The sequence below is a fragment of the Stomoxys calcitrans genome, chromosome 5, assembly GCF_963082655.1.
Source record: "Stomoxys calcitrans chromosome 5, idStoCalc2.1, whole genome shotgun sequence".
Classification (NCBI taxonomy): domain Eukaryota; kingdom Metazoa; phylum Arthropoda; class Insecta; order Diptera; family Muscidae; genus Stomoxys; species Stomoxys calcitrans.
Window position 1 is genome coordinate 125,922,879 of NC_081556.1, and position 14,469 is coordinate 125,937,347.

General features: G+C 41.0%; 2 protein-coding genes across 4 annotated transcripts in view; both read right to left on the minus strand.

Annotated features, from left to right (window-relative positions):
• Window positions 1-9,920, minus strand: part of LOC106091196 (uncharacterized) — a 43,870-nt gene extending 33,950 nt beyond the window's left edge. The window contains exon 1 of the mRNA XM_059369159.1: window positions 9,768-9,920. Coding sequence (XP_059225142.1) covers window positions 9,768-9,920 — 153 coding nt within the window. The remainder of the gene's footprint in view (window positions 1-9,767) is intronic.
• Window positions 9,921-10,000: 80 nt separating this feature from the next.
• Window positions 10,001-13,212, minus strand: LOC131997731 (uncharacterized). 3 transcript variants are annotated; one of them, XM_059369171.1, is made up of 2 exons: window positions 12,928-13,212; window positions 10,001-12,054 (listed from the first exon to the last, which is right to left on the minus strand). In XM_059369171.1, exon 2 carries the CDS (start codon window positions 11,450-11,452, stop codon window positions 10,232-10,234), a length of 1,221 nt encoding a protein of 406 aa, XP_059225154.1. In that variant the 5' UTR covers window positions 11,453-12,054; window positions 12,928-13,212; the 3' UTR covers window positions 10,001-10,231. The 3 variants fall into 3 exon arrangements, with proteins under 3 accessions (XP_059225154.1, XP_059225153.1, XP_059225152.1); XM_059369170.1 differs by having other exon boundaries at window positions 12,924-13,212; XM_059369169.1 differs by lacking the exon at window positions 12,928-13,212 and adding an exon at window positions 12,617-12,731.
• Window positions 13,213-14,469: the final 1,257 nt, after the last annotated feature.

Here is a 14,469-nt window from a genome sequence, read left to right on the forward strand (position 1 = left end):
GTGAACATAATGGGTGAACATCTCTTTCCAAGTCTGGGCTTCCACCAGTCTACTTGTCATTCTGTAGTTGGTTCGGCCTTGAGCTTTAGTATCTTTTTCCGTCTTTTTGCTGTCTTTTATCGTTCTGTGGAGACTGTTTTTCTGGGTTTTCCTGTCAACTTTTACTTTTCTACATTCTTCTAGGACGAACACAACGGACCCAAGGTCTCTTTTACCTTCTTCTAGGAGCGAACATAATGGACCACTCTCCGAGTGAAGTGACCACATACTGAGGTTACTAGTCGTTAGGCGTTGGTGGGTAAATAACGATCTGCCTGTGCTTTGGGTTGTTCAAGGTATATGATAAGGATAAGTTTAAGGAACAGTGGATTCTCCTCTCATATCAATGAGTGCAGTCCGATTAGAGATAAAGAGCCTCCTCCTCCGAGTGCCGCATAGCGACACCATTTGGTAGTGATGTCTACGACACAGTTTAACCTCAACCTATCCTCCATTCACTACAAATACGCGTGAGATGAATACCGAGCTGACACTGTAATGGTCGATGGCTATCAAGTGTCTGTTTCCAGTGGAGCGGCAGATCTATAGCCCGGGAGTAGGCTTAGAATGGACTCCAAAGACCCAAAAGCTGTGGTGGTGGTATCAGACCGTAGCATGTTGTCTGCTACTGAAACCTCGACTGGTGGAGCGGCTGCTCCAGGCTCCACTAGCTGACAGACGACTGGTCAGCAGGGGCTTTGACGAAGACACCTGGTTCGAGTCTAAAGGACAAGGCCAATCCTATTCCTTCTTCGCATGCCTATAATTTGCCTAGGCCATCGGCCTTCCCCGGCAAACCAACACGCTCTGTAAGATGTTGGAATAATAGAAGACGCATCGCTCTCAGGGTTATTGAGGGGCTTGGTGCGAATGATCCTAGGACTCCCACTGATAGGGAGAGAGATTCCCTAAATTGGGCTCGGGAATTCGCTGCACAGGCTACCCCAAAGAATACACGTCTAGATTCGGAAACTGCATCGCAGTCAGCCAAAAGGCTGCGGTCACCTGGAAGGAATTCCATGCCTAAAAGAACTAGGGCGAACAACAGTAAGATGGGTCCCAGAACCTTTACTAATGTCGCTAGGGACAGTTTGGTGATGGCAGTTGTCGACAAGGGAGAAGAACAGGTCTGCATACCTAGGAATAATTGGAGTGGGGTTGTCAATGGACTGTCATCAGTATACTCCGACGTCCTTGCGGAATTCCCTGGGTCTCCTCCAGTTTGTGACGATGCAGGCTGGTATCGAGGCCGATACAAACTAATTGCCTTCGGCGATCGAAATGTATCGTTGTGCGCTAAAAAAGATTGGTAATATCTGGCCAGGTGCAGCACTAGATTTAGTCAAGAAGGAAGATATTCCTTCTCGACCAATGGCGCTTGCTCGAATACAAAGGATTACCTCAGATCCTGAAGCGATACTTGGAAGACAAAGGGAATGTAATCCCAATTTTTCATCCACCGACTGGAAGATTGGTAGATTGGATGAGGCTGATGGTGACCGGAGACATGCAGTATTCGTACTAAACTCCGGCTGTCTCGCAGACCGCAACAAGTTTGAAGGCGTTGTATCCTACGGATGTGGGGAGGAATGGTACGTGGACAAAGAACGGGGCCTGTTCTTGCAAAGGGTGGTCTAAAAGTTTTTCTTCTTCCGACGCTAAACACTGAAGATTTAGTAGTAGCCAGCCTTGAAATAAACAAGTTTGCCGCCTTCAAACCTTAAGTCGCTGGTTGAAGCTGTTTCTGTAGGGAAGTGATGCTAATGCACATCACCAGATATGGGGAAGTTCGGATGTCAACGAAAGGGGTGAGCCGCTTATTAAATATATTTTAAGTTGCAATCTGGCAATTTGTAATAAAGGGAATAAATCGACCTATATTACCAGGAACAGGCAGGAGTTACTAGATATTACCTTTGTATCGGAAGATATAAGTGGAAGAATATAAGACTGGGAAGTGTTGCATGACCACAGCTTCTCTGATCATCTTTATATTAGTTTTAGCCTTGGAGAAAATACTGGAGTATTGGTCCCTCGGCTAAACTGAAGAAAGGCGGATTGGGATAAATTTCGGCACAAATTCTGCACCACTATCCCTTCTAGACCAGAAAAGGAAGCGGAACACGAACCCTATCCCTTCAAGACCAGAAAAGGAAGCGGATCACGAACCCTATCCGTTCTAGACCAGAAAAGGAAGCGGATTACTAAGGCCCTGAATAGCTCGCTTGTGGCAGCATGCTCTAGTCCCAAGCCAAGGGGCAAACAGCGACCGCCATGGTGGACTCCAGAGCTGTTTGGTCGAAGGAAGGACTTCAGAAGTCTATTTAACAGAGCAAAAGCCACAAGAGCACCACACGATTGGGACATCTATAATGCTGAGCTAAGAAAATACAAGGGCGAGCTTAGAAGGGCTCAGAACAAATAATGGTTAGAATTCTGCAGCTCCGTGGAGGAAACATCTGAGGCCTCTAGGCTAAGGAAGATTCTGTCCTCGAGACCTATTACTGTGGGGTATATCCAGAAGTCAGAGAATGTATGGACAATGTCTAGAGAGGAAACATTAGAACTACTCGTTGACACGCATTTCGCGGGAAATTCTCCAACGGACAACGTGGCGCCATAAGAGGTTGTCACTGATATGTATTCGTCGGAGGCCATTAGGTAAATTGTGTCTGAGCCGAAAATCCTTTGAGCGATAAGAAGTTTCGACTCCTTTAAGTCGCCAGTTCCTGATGACGTATCACCGGCTGAATTACAAGCTGTGTCTGATAGACTGGTTCCCTGGCTTATTTATTAATAACTTACTTACTAAATGATGCATTACGGCAGGCTTTGGATCTGTGGATCTAAAAAGATGGGTCATCAGAGGAACACGTCGAGGAGGTGTACTGTCTCCTCTTCTTTGGAATATAGCCATTAACAATATATTATTGTCTCTGGAAGAAAAAGGAGTAAAAGTGGTCGCGTTTGCTGTTAACGTGGCAATTGCGGTGAAGGGAAAGTTTCCCAGCAGTCTAAGAGATATACTTCAGGAAGCTCTACGTGCAACAGCGAAGTGGGCTACCAAAAGTGGTCTAGGTATAAATCCGTGCAAGATAGAATTAGTTCTATTCAGCAGGAGATACAAGTTCCCTACAGTGGAACCTGTCTCCTTGTGTGGAAAGAATGTTTCATTTACAGAAAGCGCAAAATACCTGGGTGTTTTGCTGGATAGGAAACTGAACTTCAAATCCAACATTTTGGAAAGGCCACTTTTGCCCTATACACCTGCAAGAGAACCATTGGCAAAAGTTGGGCATTTAGACCACGAGTCATGGTGTGATAACTGCAATCTGCTCAATACTTTACCGGATCCAAAGGAAGGCTTGTTTGTGCATCACAGACGCACTGAGGACGACACCATCTGATTCACTGAATTTATTGCTACATCTTATGTCTCTGCGACCATTGCCGTGAGGTTAAGTGAACTTTCTCATTGGTGATGTGACGGCCACGGACACTGTGTTATACTTGATACAATATCCGATGTTGCAGGCAGTGTGGGCTGCCTGAGCTGCTTTTTGATAAAAATTACTGTACCAGTATTCCTGACAAAACCGATTGGAACTACGATATTCCTGGTAACTGAAGTTACATAGACTTCTATACGGATGGTTCCAAACTAAACGACCAGGTGGGCTTTGGGGTGTAAAACTGGTCATATCGAAAAGGTTACCCGACCACTACAGTGTGTATCAAGCAGAGATCCTTGCAATTAAGGAAGTGGTGGAATGGCTAAGATATAATGTCATTACGACGATTGGCATTAATATCTTCTCAGACAGCCAGGCAGCCATTAAATCCCTGGATAACGTATTTCTGAACACAAAAACCGCCCTCGACTGTCGCAGATCTTCTAACAATGGCTGAACAGTTCCAAATTCACCTGTTCTGGGTGCCGGGCCACAGAGATATCCCAGGGAATTTTAAAGCGGATGAGCTTGCGAAACTAAGAACCACCCTACACTTTCCAGGGACATGTAAACTAAGTTTTCAGACTTAGGCCCGAAAGACAACCAAAGATAGATGGTCACAAAGAGGGGGCTGTGAGCATTCCAAAACTATGTGGCCTCATCTAGACTTGAAGAGGTCTACTGCTTTGCTGTCATTGGCTAGAACCGAAGTCTCAGTCATTGTGTCCGTCATGACGGAAAACATTCTGACAGACTGAAGGTTGCCAGCAACGACTTTTTTTGCAGAAGCTATAGGGACATCGAGGAAGAAGAGACTATAGAACACCTTCTGTGTGTGTGTCCCGCACTAGCAGTTAGAAGAAGTTCCACTATGTTCTCATTTCTTCGAGAACTTGTCTGATTTAGCGGATGTGAACATTCGCAAGTTACTGGGCTTTTTAAAGCGATCTGGATGGTTCAACGGTAGGAACTAGAAGGCATCTTCCTTCTTCTGTTCCAGTGGTATCACGATGGACGAAAACGTCTAAGTGAGTCTGATGGCAGAATGCCACTTAAACCTTTCATACACATTCTCCCCACATGCCACACCAATTTGCGATGAAGGCAAAAGTAAAAACAAGGTCCTCAAGTCACTTGCCGGCAGTACTTCGGGTGCTGACAGAGAAACCTTGTTGACCACGTAAAAAGCAATTCGCCGGTCTGTGGTAAGTTATGCAGCGCCAGTGTGTGACGCAGTGGAATAATACTCAGATCTTTCAGAATGCCGCCCTCCGAACTGCGACGGGCTGTCTCCTCAGTTCTCATGTGGACCACCTTTATCAGGAGACAAAGATCCTACCCGTCCGAAGACATAACTAAATGCTGTCTAAGCAACACCTCTTGGCCTGTTATCGCAGACACCATCCAAATCATCATCTTGTGGATAAGTATCCACCGCCCAGAACTCTCAAAGTAGTTCTACATGATCTAGAGCGGGACTAGCCAACATTCATGCAGGTACGGTAACAGGTGTGGAAAATAGCTACCGGGTGAATGTAGTCCTTGGAGAATGACCGCCTTCCATTGCACCTGAAGAAATTGACCTCCACCGGCAAACCAGATGCAGTCGCCAAAACTCATACCGGGCAAGGATTGATGTCGACGTGCAGGATGTATGTCCCGATTGTGACCAGGGACCACACGTCACCTGTTTAACCTCCCATCCAGACCCAGATCCCTCTGGAGGCACCCCATCTTAGTCGCAGAGTTCCTGGATCTGGATACTCAACAGAATCAAGCAGACGAAAGATAGAATATATCTGCTACAACAACAACAACCACTTGGTAGACAATTTTTAACATGGCAGGATACCTCGCAAGCAGCATTAGTAAAGGGATAACCACCGCTGAGATTTTTTTCTGATGTTCAAGCCGGGGTTTGAGCCTACGCGTTCGGCATCATAGGCGGACATGATAACCTCTGCGCCACGGTAGCCGCCGAAGAAAAGAGAACTGAATCTCCGAGGCCATATGGAAAGGACGCAATTAATCACCGAGTATAAATATCTTTTTGCAATATGCTTGACAAAATGGTAGCAGAGATAGAAAAGGAACTTATTCCTTTTGTAGTCGGCACAAACCACTCGTAATTAAAGAAGTTCGATCTTCCAAAACAAATATGTTTAATGTTTTGCATTTTTTTTCAATGTATTTTGTGTTGACAAGAGCTATGAATGAAGTTCGTATTTTAAAGATTCTACCTACCTACCTATGTTTTATAGTTCAGTTGTCAAACTTTTGAATTCAAGAAAGAACACAAAAATTTTTTCAAAAAAGGAAAGAACAAAAGAATTAAATCAAAAACTGAAAAGAAACTCAACAAACAAACAATCAAATATGGATACATTCAACCAATTCGTGGAGTCCGAATTTGGAGCAACCGAGGAACATGGAATTCGTGCAAATAACAACATTGACGGTAAGTTTTGCAAAAATGAATTTCATCACAAAAAAATTTTTATATTAAAACATTATTTTGCTTTTTATTACAAAAACATTTCAGATTCTTGTTCTGCGAATGAGGCCCATCAAGAACGGCACGGAAGAGAGTCGTCAAAACGTTTTCCTGACCATCCCTCGGTAAGAATAGAAACAAGAAACGAAAATCAAAGAAAGGCAACGAGGAATGTCCTAAATGAAGTCTTTGATTGTGATTGCGGGGAGAATGGGAACAATAGTGGATTGGGAGGAACTAGTTGCGTAGAGGGTAAGTATTGCAAAATGTGTTCATTTCAATTTTGTTTGAATATGTATCTCGTTTGTAAAAAAATAAGGAACATTTTGTTAATTTAAAATAAAATGTCATTCTAGAATATTTGGGAAACGAGGCTTCTGAGGTTCAGGAACATAATGCAGTTGGGGGTCAGTTTTGTAATATAGCAGGGAAATTTGGCAATCCGAAAAGGGATTTCAGAGATTGGCAGCAGAGTTTGAACAATTTTCAATTAGAAGGCTATAGAACTGCCGATGCCTTAGTGGACGCCTCTAATAACATTGACTTGGAATTTAGCTCCGGATTCGATACGGATGAAGAACCAGGGGTTATTAGTTTTAGACAATCTCAATATTGGAAGCACATAGTAAGTTCGCGAAGAAGGTTGTATAACCACTATAAAGAGATAAAAAGAATCCGCATCGCATATGAGGCATACGAGGATAATGATTTCAAGGGACTGAAACTAGAAAATGTTGATCAGCAAAGCAACAATGTTGAGCGTGATGGTTCCTTCATGAATTCCGAACACGATTCCGAGTCTGAATATGAATCGGCTATTGATATCTCTGAAGATAATGCTAACGATTCTTGCTCCCAATTCGAGACATTTCGAACATGTGAACGAACCACCAGCAATGCAGATGATGATTGCTTAGAATTGGTGTACAATTCGCATTTTCCTAATGATCTGCTGGAATTAGAGAGCCGAACATACAATCAACATTTGGAAGTCCAAAGCAACAGTGTTGGACATGATAATTCCTCCATGGAATTATCAGAGTCGGAATACGAATCGACAATCGACTTTCCGGAAGATTATGTCAATAATTGTTGCTGCCAATCCGAGACCTATAGGATAGGTGGCCAAACCACCAAAACGTATGATGATGAGTTGCTATTGGATAACAATGGAGATGTCCCAATGAAATCAATATATCAAATTACTTCATATGAAGATTTAGACAATTGTTCTATCTTTGAATATAAAAATTATGCGCTGGAAGATTTTTACAGTGATCTTTTGGAATTAGAGAGTTTTAGACAAAGATGGTACCATCACATCAATGAACAAAGCAATAGCATTGGATATGATGATTCTTCCGTGGAATACGAATCCGAAACCGAACTAGCAAACGACATAAATACAAATGGTGCTAATAATTGTTGTTCCCAGTTCGAGACATATCGCAAATGTGATATGTCTCGAACATTAGCTTATGATGAAGATGTTCCAATGTTACCGGAATCGGAATTCGGAAATATTTCATGTGAGAATATGGAAAATCTGTCCCTCTTTCAAATCGAAAACTATTCGCCAGAAGATTTTCGCACTGATCTTTTAGAATTCGAAAACTCTGTGCGGCAAAGATTGTACCGATACTTTGAAGACAAAACAAGTTTCTCTGGACAAGATGATTCAGAACCAGAGACAGATTTTCCAGAAAATTTAGCTAGCTGCTCTCAATTTGAAACATTTCGAAAATATGACCAAACCAGTACTAGTTATGATGCCATCGTATCAGCATCTATGAATGCTTCCAATATTGACCACAAAATGCATTATTATAGCGATGTCACAGACAATGGTGATGATACCATGCAATCGGAATCAGATTCCAACAATGATAGCCGTCTTGAATGTGATTATGATGGCGATATTGAAGAAAGTGATGATGAAGACAACTTCTGAATTGTGCGTAGAAAAACTATAGGAAGGATCTAATGTAGAAAGTTTTTGCAATTTTGACTTTTGGGACTTTTGGCAATAGGATTACAAACTTGCGAGGAATTGAGGTATGGGTAGGGGTAATAGAAATGTTTCTTCATATCACTCGGAAGTTAAGAGGCCGATTTTAGAAATCTTGGCCCCAGCCAAAATCAAGTTAGGAAGCTTGGTAAGAGAAATGAATAATTAGAAATACTTAGCCGAGGTATAGCCTGAGCAGGGGGAGTAATGGTCTTTTTAGTGAACTTGAATCTGAGACAGAGCACAGTAAATAACAAAAGAAAGTTGGCGACTGTTGAATCTTAAATTGAATAAGCATCTCGTGAGTGGCATGACAAGGGGAGATCCATTCTTCGTAACGGTAGTCGAAGTTGCAAATGTCATCTGCAGATCCAAGTTGTTCTAGGCTCTGGGCCACGGCCGAATCCTCTCCTCTACACTGATGCTGAAGAATCTGAATGAACCGGGTGTCGAGTACCGGACAAAGGTCCTCAGCTCGTCTTTGACTTTTAGAGTTCCCGATGGCTGGAAAATGGGCAGAGTAATAATGCTACTGAAGCCCGAAAGACTCGAAGACTCAGACCGATCATACGCTCAGCAGTAGCCTAGACACTTGAAGGACTACTCCTCCCGAGTTGATCAATTTCCAATCGTAGAGCATCAGCCATCACGACATCTTTGCACGTCAAACCTGCGCCTATTAGGCATTGTCTCAATCATATCAGGCCATGGCTCTGGACCAAACGAAGACCTCTATCCCTCCATCCGGGCCTAAAACGTTGGATCACGAATTATTTTTGTGGTCGCCACTCATGTGTGAACTATAGAGAGAATAATTCGAAAGTCCGTAAAGAGATACAAGGAAGTTTTCCAAGGCAAGGTTATATCTCTAGCATAGTTCAAACCCAACCTATCCTCTATTCCGCCTTCCACAGACGAATAGATGAAAGCACTATTAAAAGAAGATTGTAACTACGCAAGGAGCGACCAACGAAAGTATTAAATTATTATTTAATTTTATACTTAACAGAGTAGAGTCTTATACTTAACGAACTAGAGTACAATATTATCATTTCAATTTAATTGTTATTCAAAAACCAACAACGTTAATATAACTACTAATTAAACAAAGAATTTATCCTGAGTTTAATTTTATAATCAATTTTTTATAAATTCGCCCTTCATTGTCGTAAAAATCAAAGCCGTTCTAGTCCCGTTGAAGAATTTTCATTCGCAAAGCATCAGCAACCACCACGAAATATTTGCACACCATCCCTGCGCCCATTTATATTCTCGCCGGTGACAACTTTTACTTCTTCCAGTCTTGTGTTTGTTTTTTTTCCATTTTGGTGTCTTGCACTGTTCTTTTTCTCCTCTACATTCTTCTAGGGCGAACATAATGGACCCAAGGGCCCTTTTACCTTCTTCTAGGGCGAACACAATGGCCCCAAGTTCTCCGAGTGAAGTGACCACTTACCGAGGTTGCTAGTCGCTTGCCTTCCAACCTAACTTAAGGACATCACGGGATGTCAACTTTGCTTAGTCTTTAATTTTCCCTTCTTATACACGCATTGAGGTTTCTAAAAAGTGTTTATGGACTTTTAGGACACTCGATATTCAACAACGAATACCACCGTTAAGAATTGAGAATTTTGTGAAGTTAAAATAAGCAAACGTCAGCTTAACAAGTGGCCATTTCCCTTTTGATATACCTGGTCTAATTAATACCCAAATAAATGAATTCATCCACATAGACCTTTATTTTCAATCTTAAAGCGAGAATACAAAAACTCACCGACTCTTCCTCTTTTTCCATGCCGCTGGGCATTTGTGGTACCGCACGATTGATCGCTGAATATTCCGGCAAATCTGGTAGCTCCTCAGCCAAATAAATGGGCATCTGCTTGGATGGGTCAAGGGCACGAGCCCTAAATGATAATTTCGACATGATGATGATGAAGCTGGATAAATGGATGTTAGTGTCGGAATTAACGTTTTGCTTCGTTTCTTGTTCTTCTTTCCTTGTTTCCCCCTTCTTTTGCTGGCAACAAAATAAATTTGGCTCTTGATAAAGTTGTGAATTTTATAAAAATCAGATCAGAAGAAACTATTTCGTTTTCTATAGCGCTGCTGTAGGTAGTATATTCTATATATGTATATATATATATTACGCCACGAGACAGGGGTAGGTAACTAATGAGATGATGAGTAGTGTAGTTGTAGTAGCAGTTTAGGGAGGGAACTAAAACAATTTACTCTTTATTCCCGGTGTATTAAACGTAAGGAGCCTTGGTAATAATGAAGGTGCTGGTAGTGGTGGTGATTATTGTAAGGGCAATAACCACAAAAATGAAGTGCTTTGGCGCAATGCAAAGAATTACAAAATAAGGTTTTTGTCGTTTTCGTCCCCGCTGATGCCGGTGCTGCTATAGGATGATGCGGATAAGCTAAGCTAATAATATATTTTAAAGCTTTCTCCGTGGAGCTTGGCGTTATAGAAGCAGCACTGCTGCTTATTGAGGGCTTAAGCTCAAAATTATTACAAGGACTTGCTGCTGTATGCAATATTGACGACGATGGTGAAGAAGAAGAGAAATAAGATCGATCCAGCAGTGACGAGGATTTTGGTGTTACACTTCTATAAAGTGAAATAATTATGTAGAGTGGTAATGAAGAAAAGTAATAATATGATCGATCCAGCAGTGGCGATGATTTGGGTGTTCCACTTCTATAAAGTGAAACCCTTATGTAGAGGTATAATATATATACAAAAATATATGAACGTAGTTTTTGACCAACTCTTTGCGAGGGGAAGGGATATGCTGCCGCTGCTGCTCCCTTTTTCTCGAAAAATAGGTACGGTCTTTTGAGATCTCCTTCTGCTGTTTGTGTTAACAAGGAGATGCTGTTGCTGCTTGGTATGCTGGGATGTATGTGGACGTTTTGTTCTTGTGGTTTCGTCGTCTTTGCCTCTTTCTTTGTTATTGTAGTTTTTGCTGTCGTTATTTTGTGCAGCACTCCAAATACCGGGTCTTCTTGTGCTGTTTCCCCTTCGACAACAGCTGTATTACTTGCGGATAGCAGGGGTGGCGATGATGTTGCGGTTGATTTATTGGATTTTTTCTTCTTCTGACTTGCTGTATTTGTGAGGTTTTGGGTTTCTTCTGCTTGCGCCACCACTATCGTTGCTGCTATGGCAGAGGTGATCAGCAATGGTACCACAAAGAACGACAACAGTAATATTTGCTGTTGTTGTTGTTGATAATGATGTTCTTGTATTAGTTGTTGTTGTAGCTTGTTGTTATTTTTGGGAAGATTGCTATTGACGCTGCACGATTTTGACAAGTGACGATAATGCTGCGTTGTTTCTGCGTGCTGCGGCTGCAGTTTGTTGCTGTTTGTTTGATTGATTTGACAACTTAGACTTTTTTGCAATGGAAGCAACAATAACAAATCGTGTGGGCTATGAGTCGACGACATTTTTCAAATTGAAATCGAAAAACTTAAATAAATTTGCATAATTACAACAATAATAAACGTTAACATTTGTATACATTTCATATTCCATTTACAAAAACACCAGCAACATTTAGTAGCAGCAGCAAAGTCGATGCAGCAACAGCAGCCAAGGCGACAGCGACATCGACCGTACAAATATTAAACTGCATTTTTTATGCAAAACATGATACCGACAATGTTTGTTGTTGTTATTACTGCTGTTGTCCCTTGGATGGATGTGTATGGTTGTATGTTTTTGTTGTTTTCTGGTCACAGTTTGATCGTCGTACGTCGTTTACTTGCTTACTGCTGCTTCCAGGAAATTGATGGTCTTTGCCTCACTGTTTCTTTTTATTTTTGTTTGCTTTACACCAAAATTCTTTTGTTTTCAATTATTTTTGTTGCTGCTATTGTTGCCTCAGCAATGTAGTAATGACGGTGTATAATTTCTTAATTTTTTTCTTGGTGTTGTGTTGTTTGCCTTTCTTTTTTATTAATTTTTTTAGGGCGAATTCATTTATGTTTTTTTCTTTTGAAGGATTGTTGTTGTTGTTGTTCGTTTGATGACAGCCACGCTACTTTATCTGTCAAAAGTGAAGAAAAAAAATGCACAGTACAATTACAACAAAACGACCAGGCTTAGCACTGCGAAAATGCACTTTTAAGGGGGAGACCGAATTGACCACTAAAACAAAACACAACATTAAGGGAGAGTGAGGAGAGACAGAGAGACAAAACACAAAAGAAACCCAAGAAATGGCGCGGTTTATTTATTTTTGAATAAAAATATAATATTGAAACTTTTTAATTTCATTAAAGATTTATTTTAATTTCCCTACATGTTTCACTGAAAAACGCCAGAAATACCCGTTCGCGCTCAAGTAAACAAAATATGTATTATTCGCTTTCCCAAGTTGAAAGCGATGCGGCGAATTACACTTCATACACAAACATTCTCTACGGCGTATTCACACGATTTTTTCTCGGGTCGTTTTTTTTTTTTGCATGGAGGACAAAATGGAAAAACACAATGCAAAAACGAAATTTTCAAAGCTCGTTATGGCTCTTCTCGACCTGCATTTTAAAGACAAATCACACACATTGATGGGCGAATAAAAATTTCCACCGATTTTCACTATTATTTACCGATTCACGTCAAAAATAAATTAATTAAACCAAAATTTTTGGTCGAGATAGTAGCGTGGTTTGGTTTATAGCAATATAGCATAGCTCACTTCGAGGGACAACGAAAAAACAACAAAGACAGAAGATACGCGCAACTCGACAATGACCGTCTCGCTTAGACTGGGAAAACAAAGGCAAAGGGCACATACATTAAAGTAGCTCAACCGCATGGTTGATGCCATTTTTATCCGAATCACTCCGAAACAATACCGTCTGTCTCTCTCGAACCTACTACAAACTCCCCTTGCGGAGCATTCCGCTGTCATACCAACAAGAAAAGCGTGCTAGATATGCCCGTGACCAAGCCAACTAACAAATAACTCCGAATTTTCTCGCTTACACACACATTTGCGCGCGCATTTTTATTATCATCACATACACTTGTCTCCCTTTCGCTTAATTCCACTTCGAATGAGCAAGGGAGAAGGAAAATTTTTCTTGCACCCCAAAAAAATCAATTGTTCCTCATGGAGAAAATTTTCACATTTTTGCCTTTTTAAATCACTACTATTTCATTCGACAAAACGACGAAATTTACTACAAATGCTTCATGATTATCAACCGTATAAATTCCTTAAGATTTTTTTGCAATTTTTGCCTTGATTTTCGTTATTTTATTGTGCAACAACACGAGTTTTAGGGACACGTTTTGTAATGTGACGTGAATCGTACCAACGAATCGGAATGACAAAAATATTTTTCGGAGTCAAGCAAAACACCATAAATGATTAGAAATTGTTATGACACCCCATACTAGTGAAAAAATGCTATGATATTTCACCCGCAGCTAGGGAAATGTTCTGAATAACCATACAAAACCATTTAAAATATCGAAAATTGCAAAAATTCAAATAATATCGAAAATTATAAAGAAATTTCATTTCATAAACAAAGAGTTGGTGTTATTGTTGCCTACAGCTAATTGGGATCATGGTCTGTTCTCCTCTTTCTGCAGTGTAGTAACGGCTCATAAAATAGACCGTCCTAAATTTAAGCAGCAACTCGATTATGCGTCAAGTGGCAATATAATACATTTTCGCTGTTAGAGCCTCGTTGTGTGAACAACTAATTTTTTTTTTGTAAAGCTGATCTTTCTCTGCTGAACTGTACATTGGTATAACCATGACATAATTACCAGGTAGTGTACCGTAAACAGCAGAGTAAAATGTTTTCTCGTGAAGTGTACTATCTGTCCGAAGGGCAACGATTGATAGATGGTCACAAAGAGGAGGCTGTGAGCATTCCAAAACTATGTGGCCTAATCTAGGCTTGAAGAGATCTACTGCTCTGCTGTCATTGGCTACAATAGACATCTCAGTCATTGTGTCCGTTATGACAGGTCACAGGTCTAATCGGAAAACATGCTGACAGATTGAAGATTGCCAGTAACGTCTTTTGCAGAAGCTGTGAGGACATCGAAGAAAAGAAGACTATAAAACACCTTCTGTTTATGTGGTGAAATAATTAAAGGTGGTCTCATTTGTACAACAACCACAAATCATATGGTGCAATCCACCATCAAGCTGATAGACGTTTTGCCAACACACAAAGTAAAAATTTGTGTGCGTGTGTGTTTACGTGTGCGTACATGAGCAGAGAATTTGCGATAAAGAAGATGACAACAAGAGAAAATCTGACATCTTAATACCGTCAAACCTGGCCGAATGTTAACAGCAGTTCGCGTGGGACCTCCTTTTTAAATCCGCCTTGCGTTCCAATCAAATAGGAGAACATGTAAACAAAGAATGAATGTAAAAAGAGAACAAGTTCACATCCTAAATGCCAAGTACTGCCTAAAATTATCGTTTTTCAGT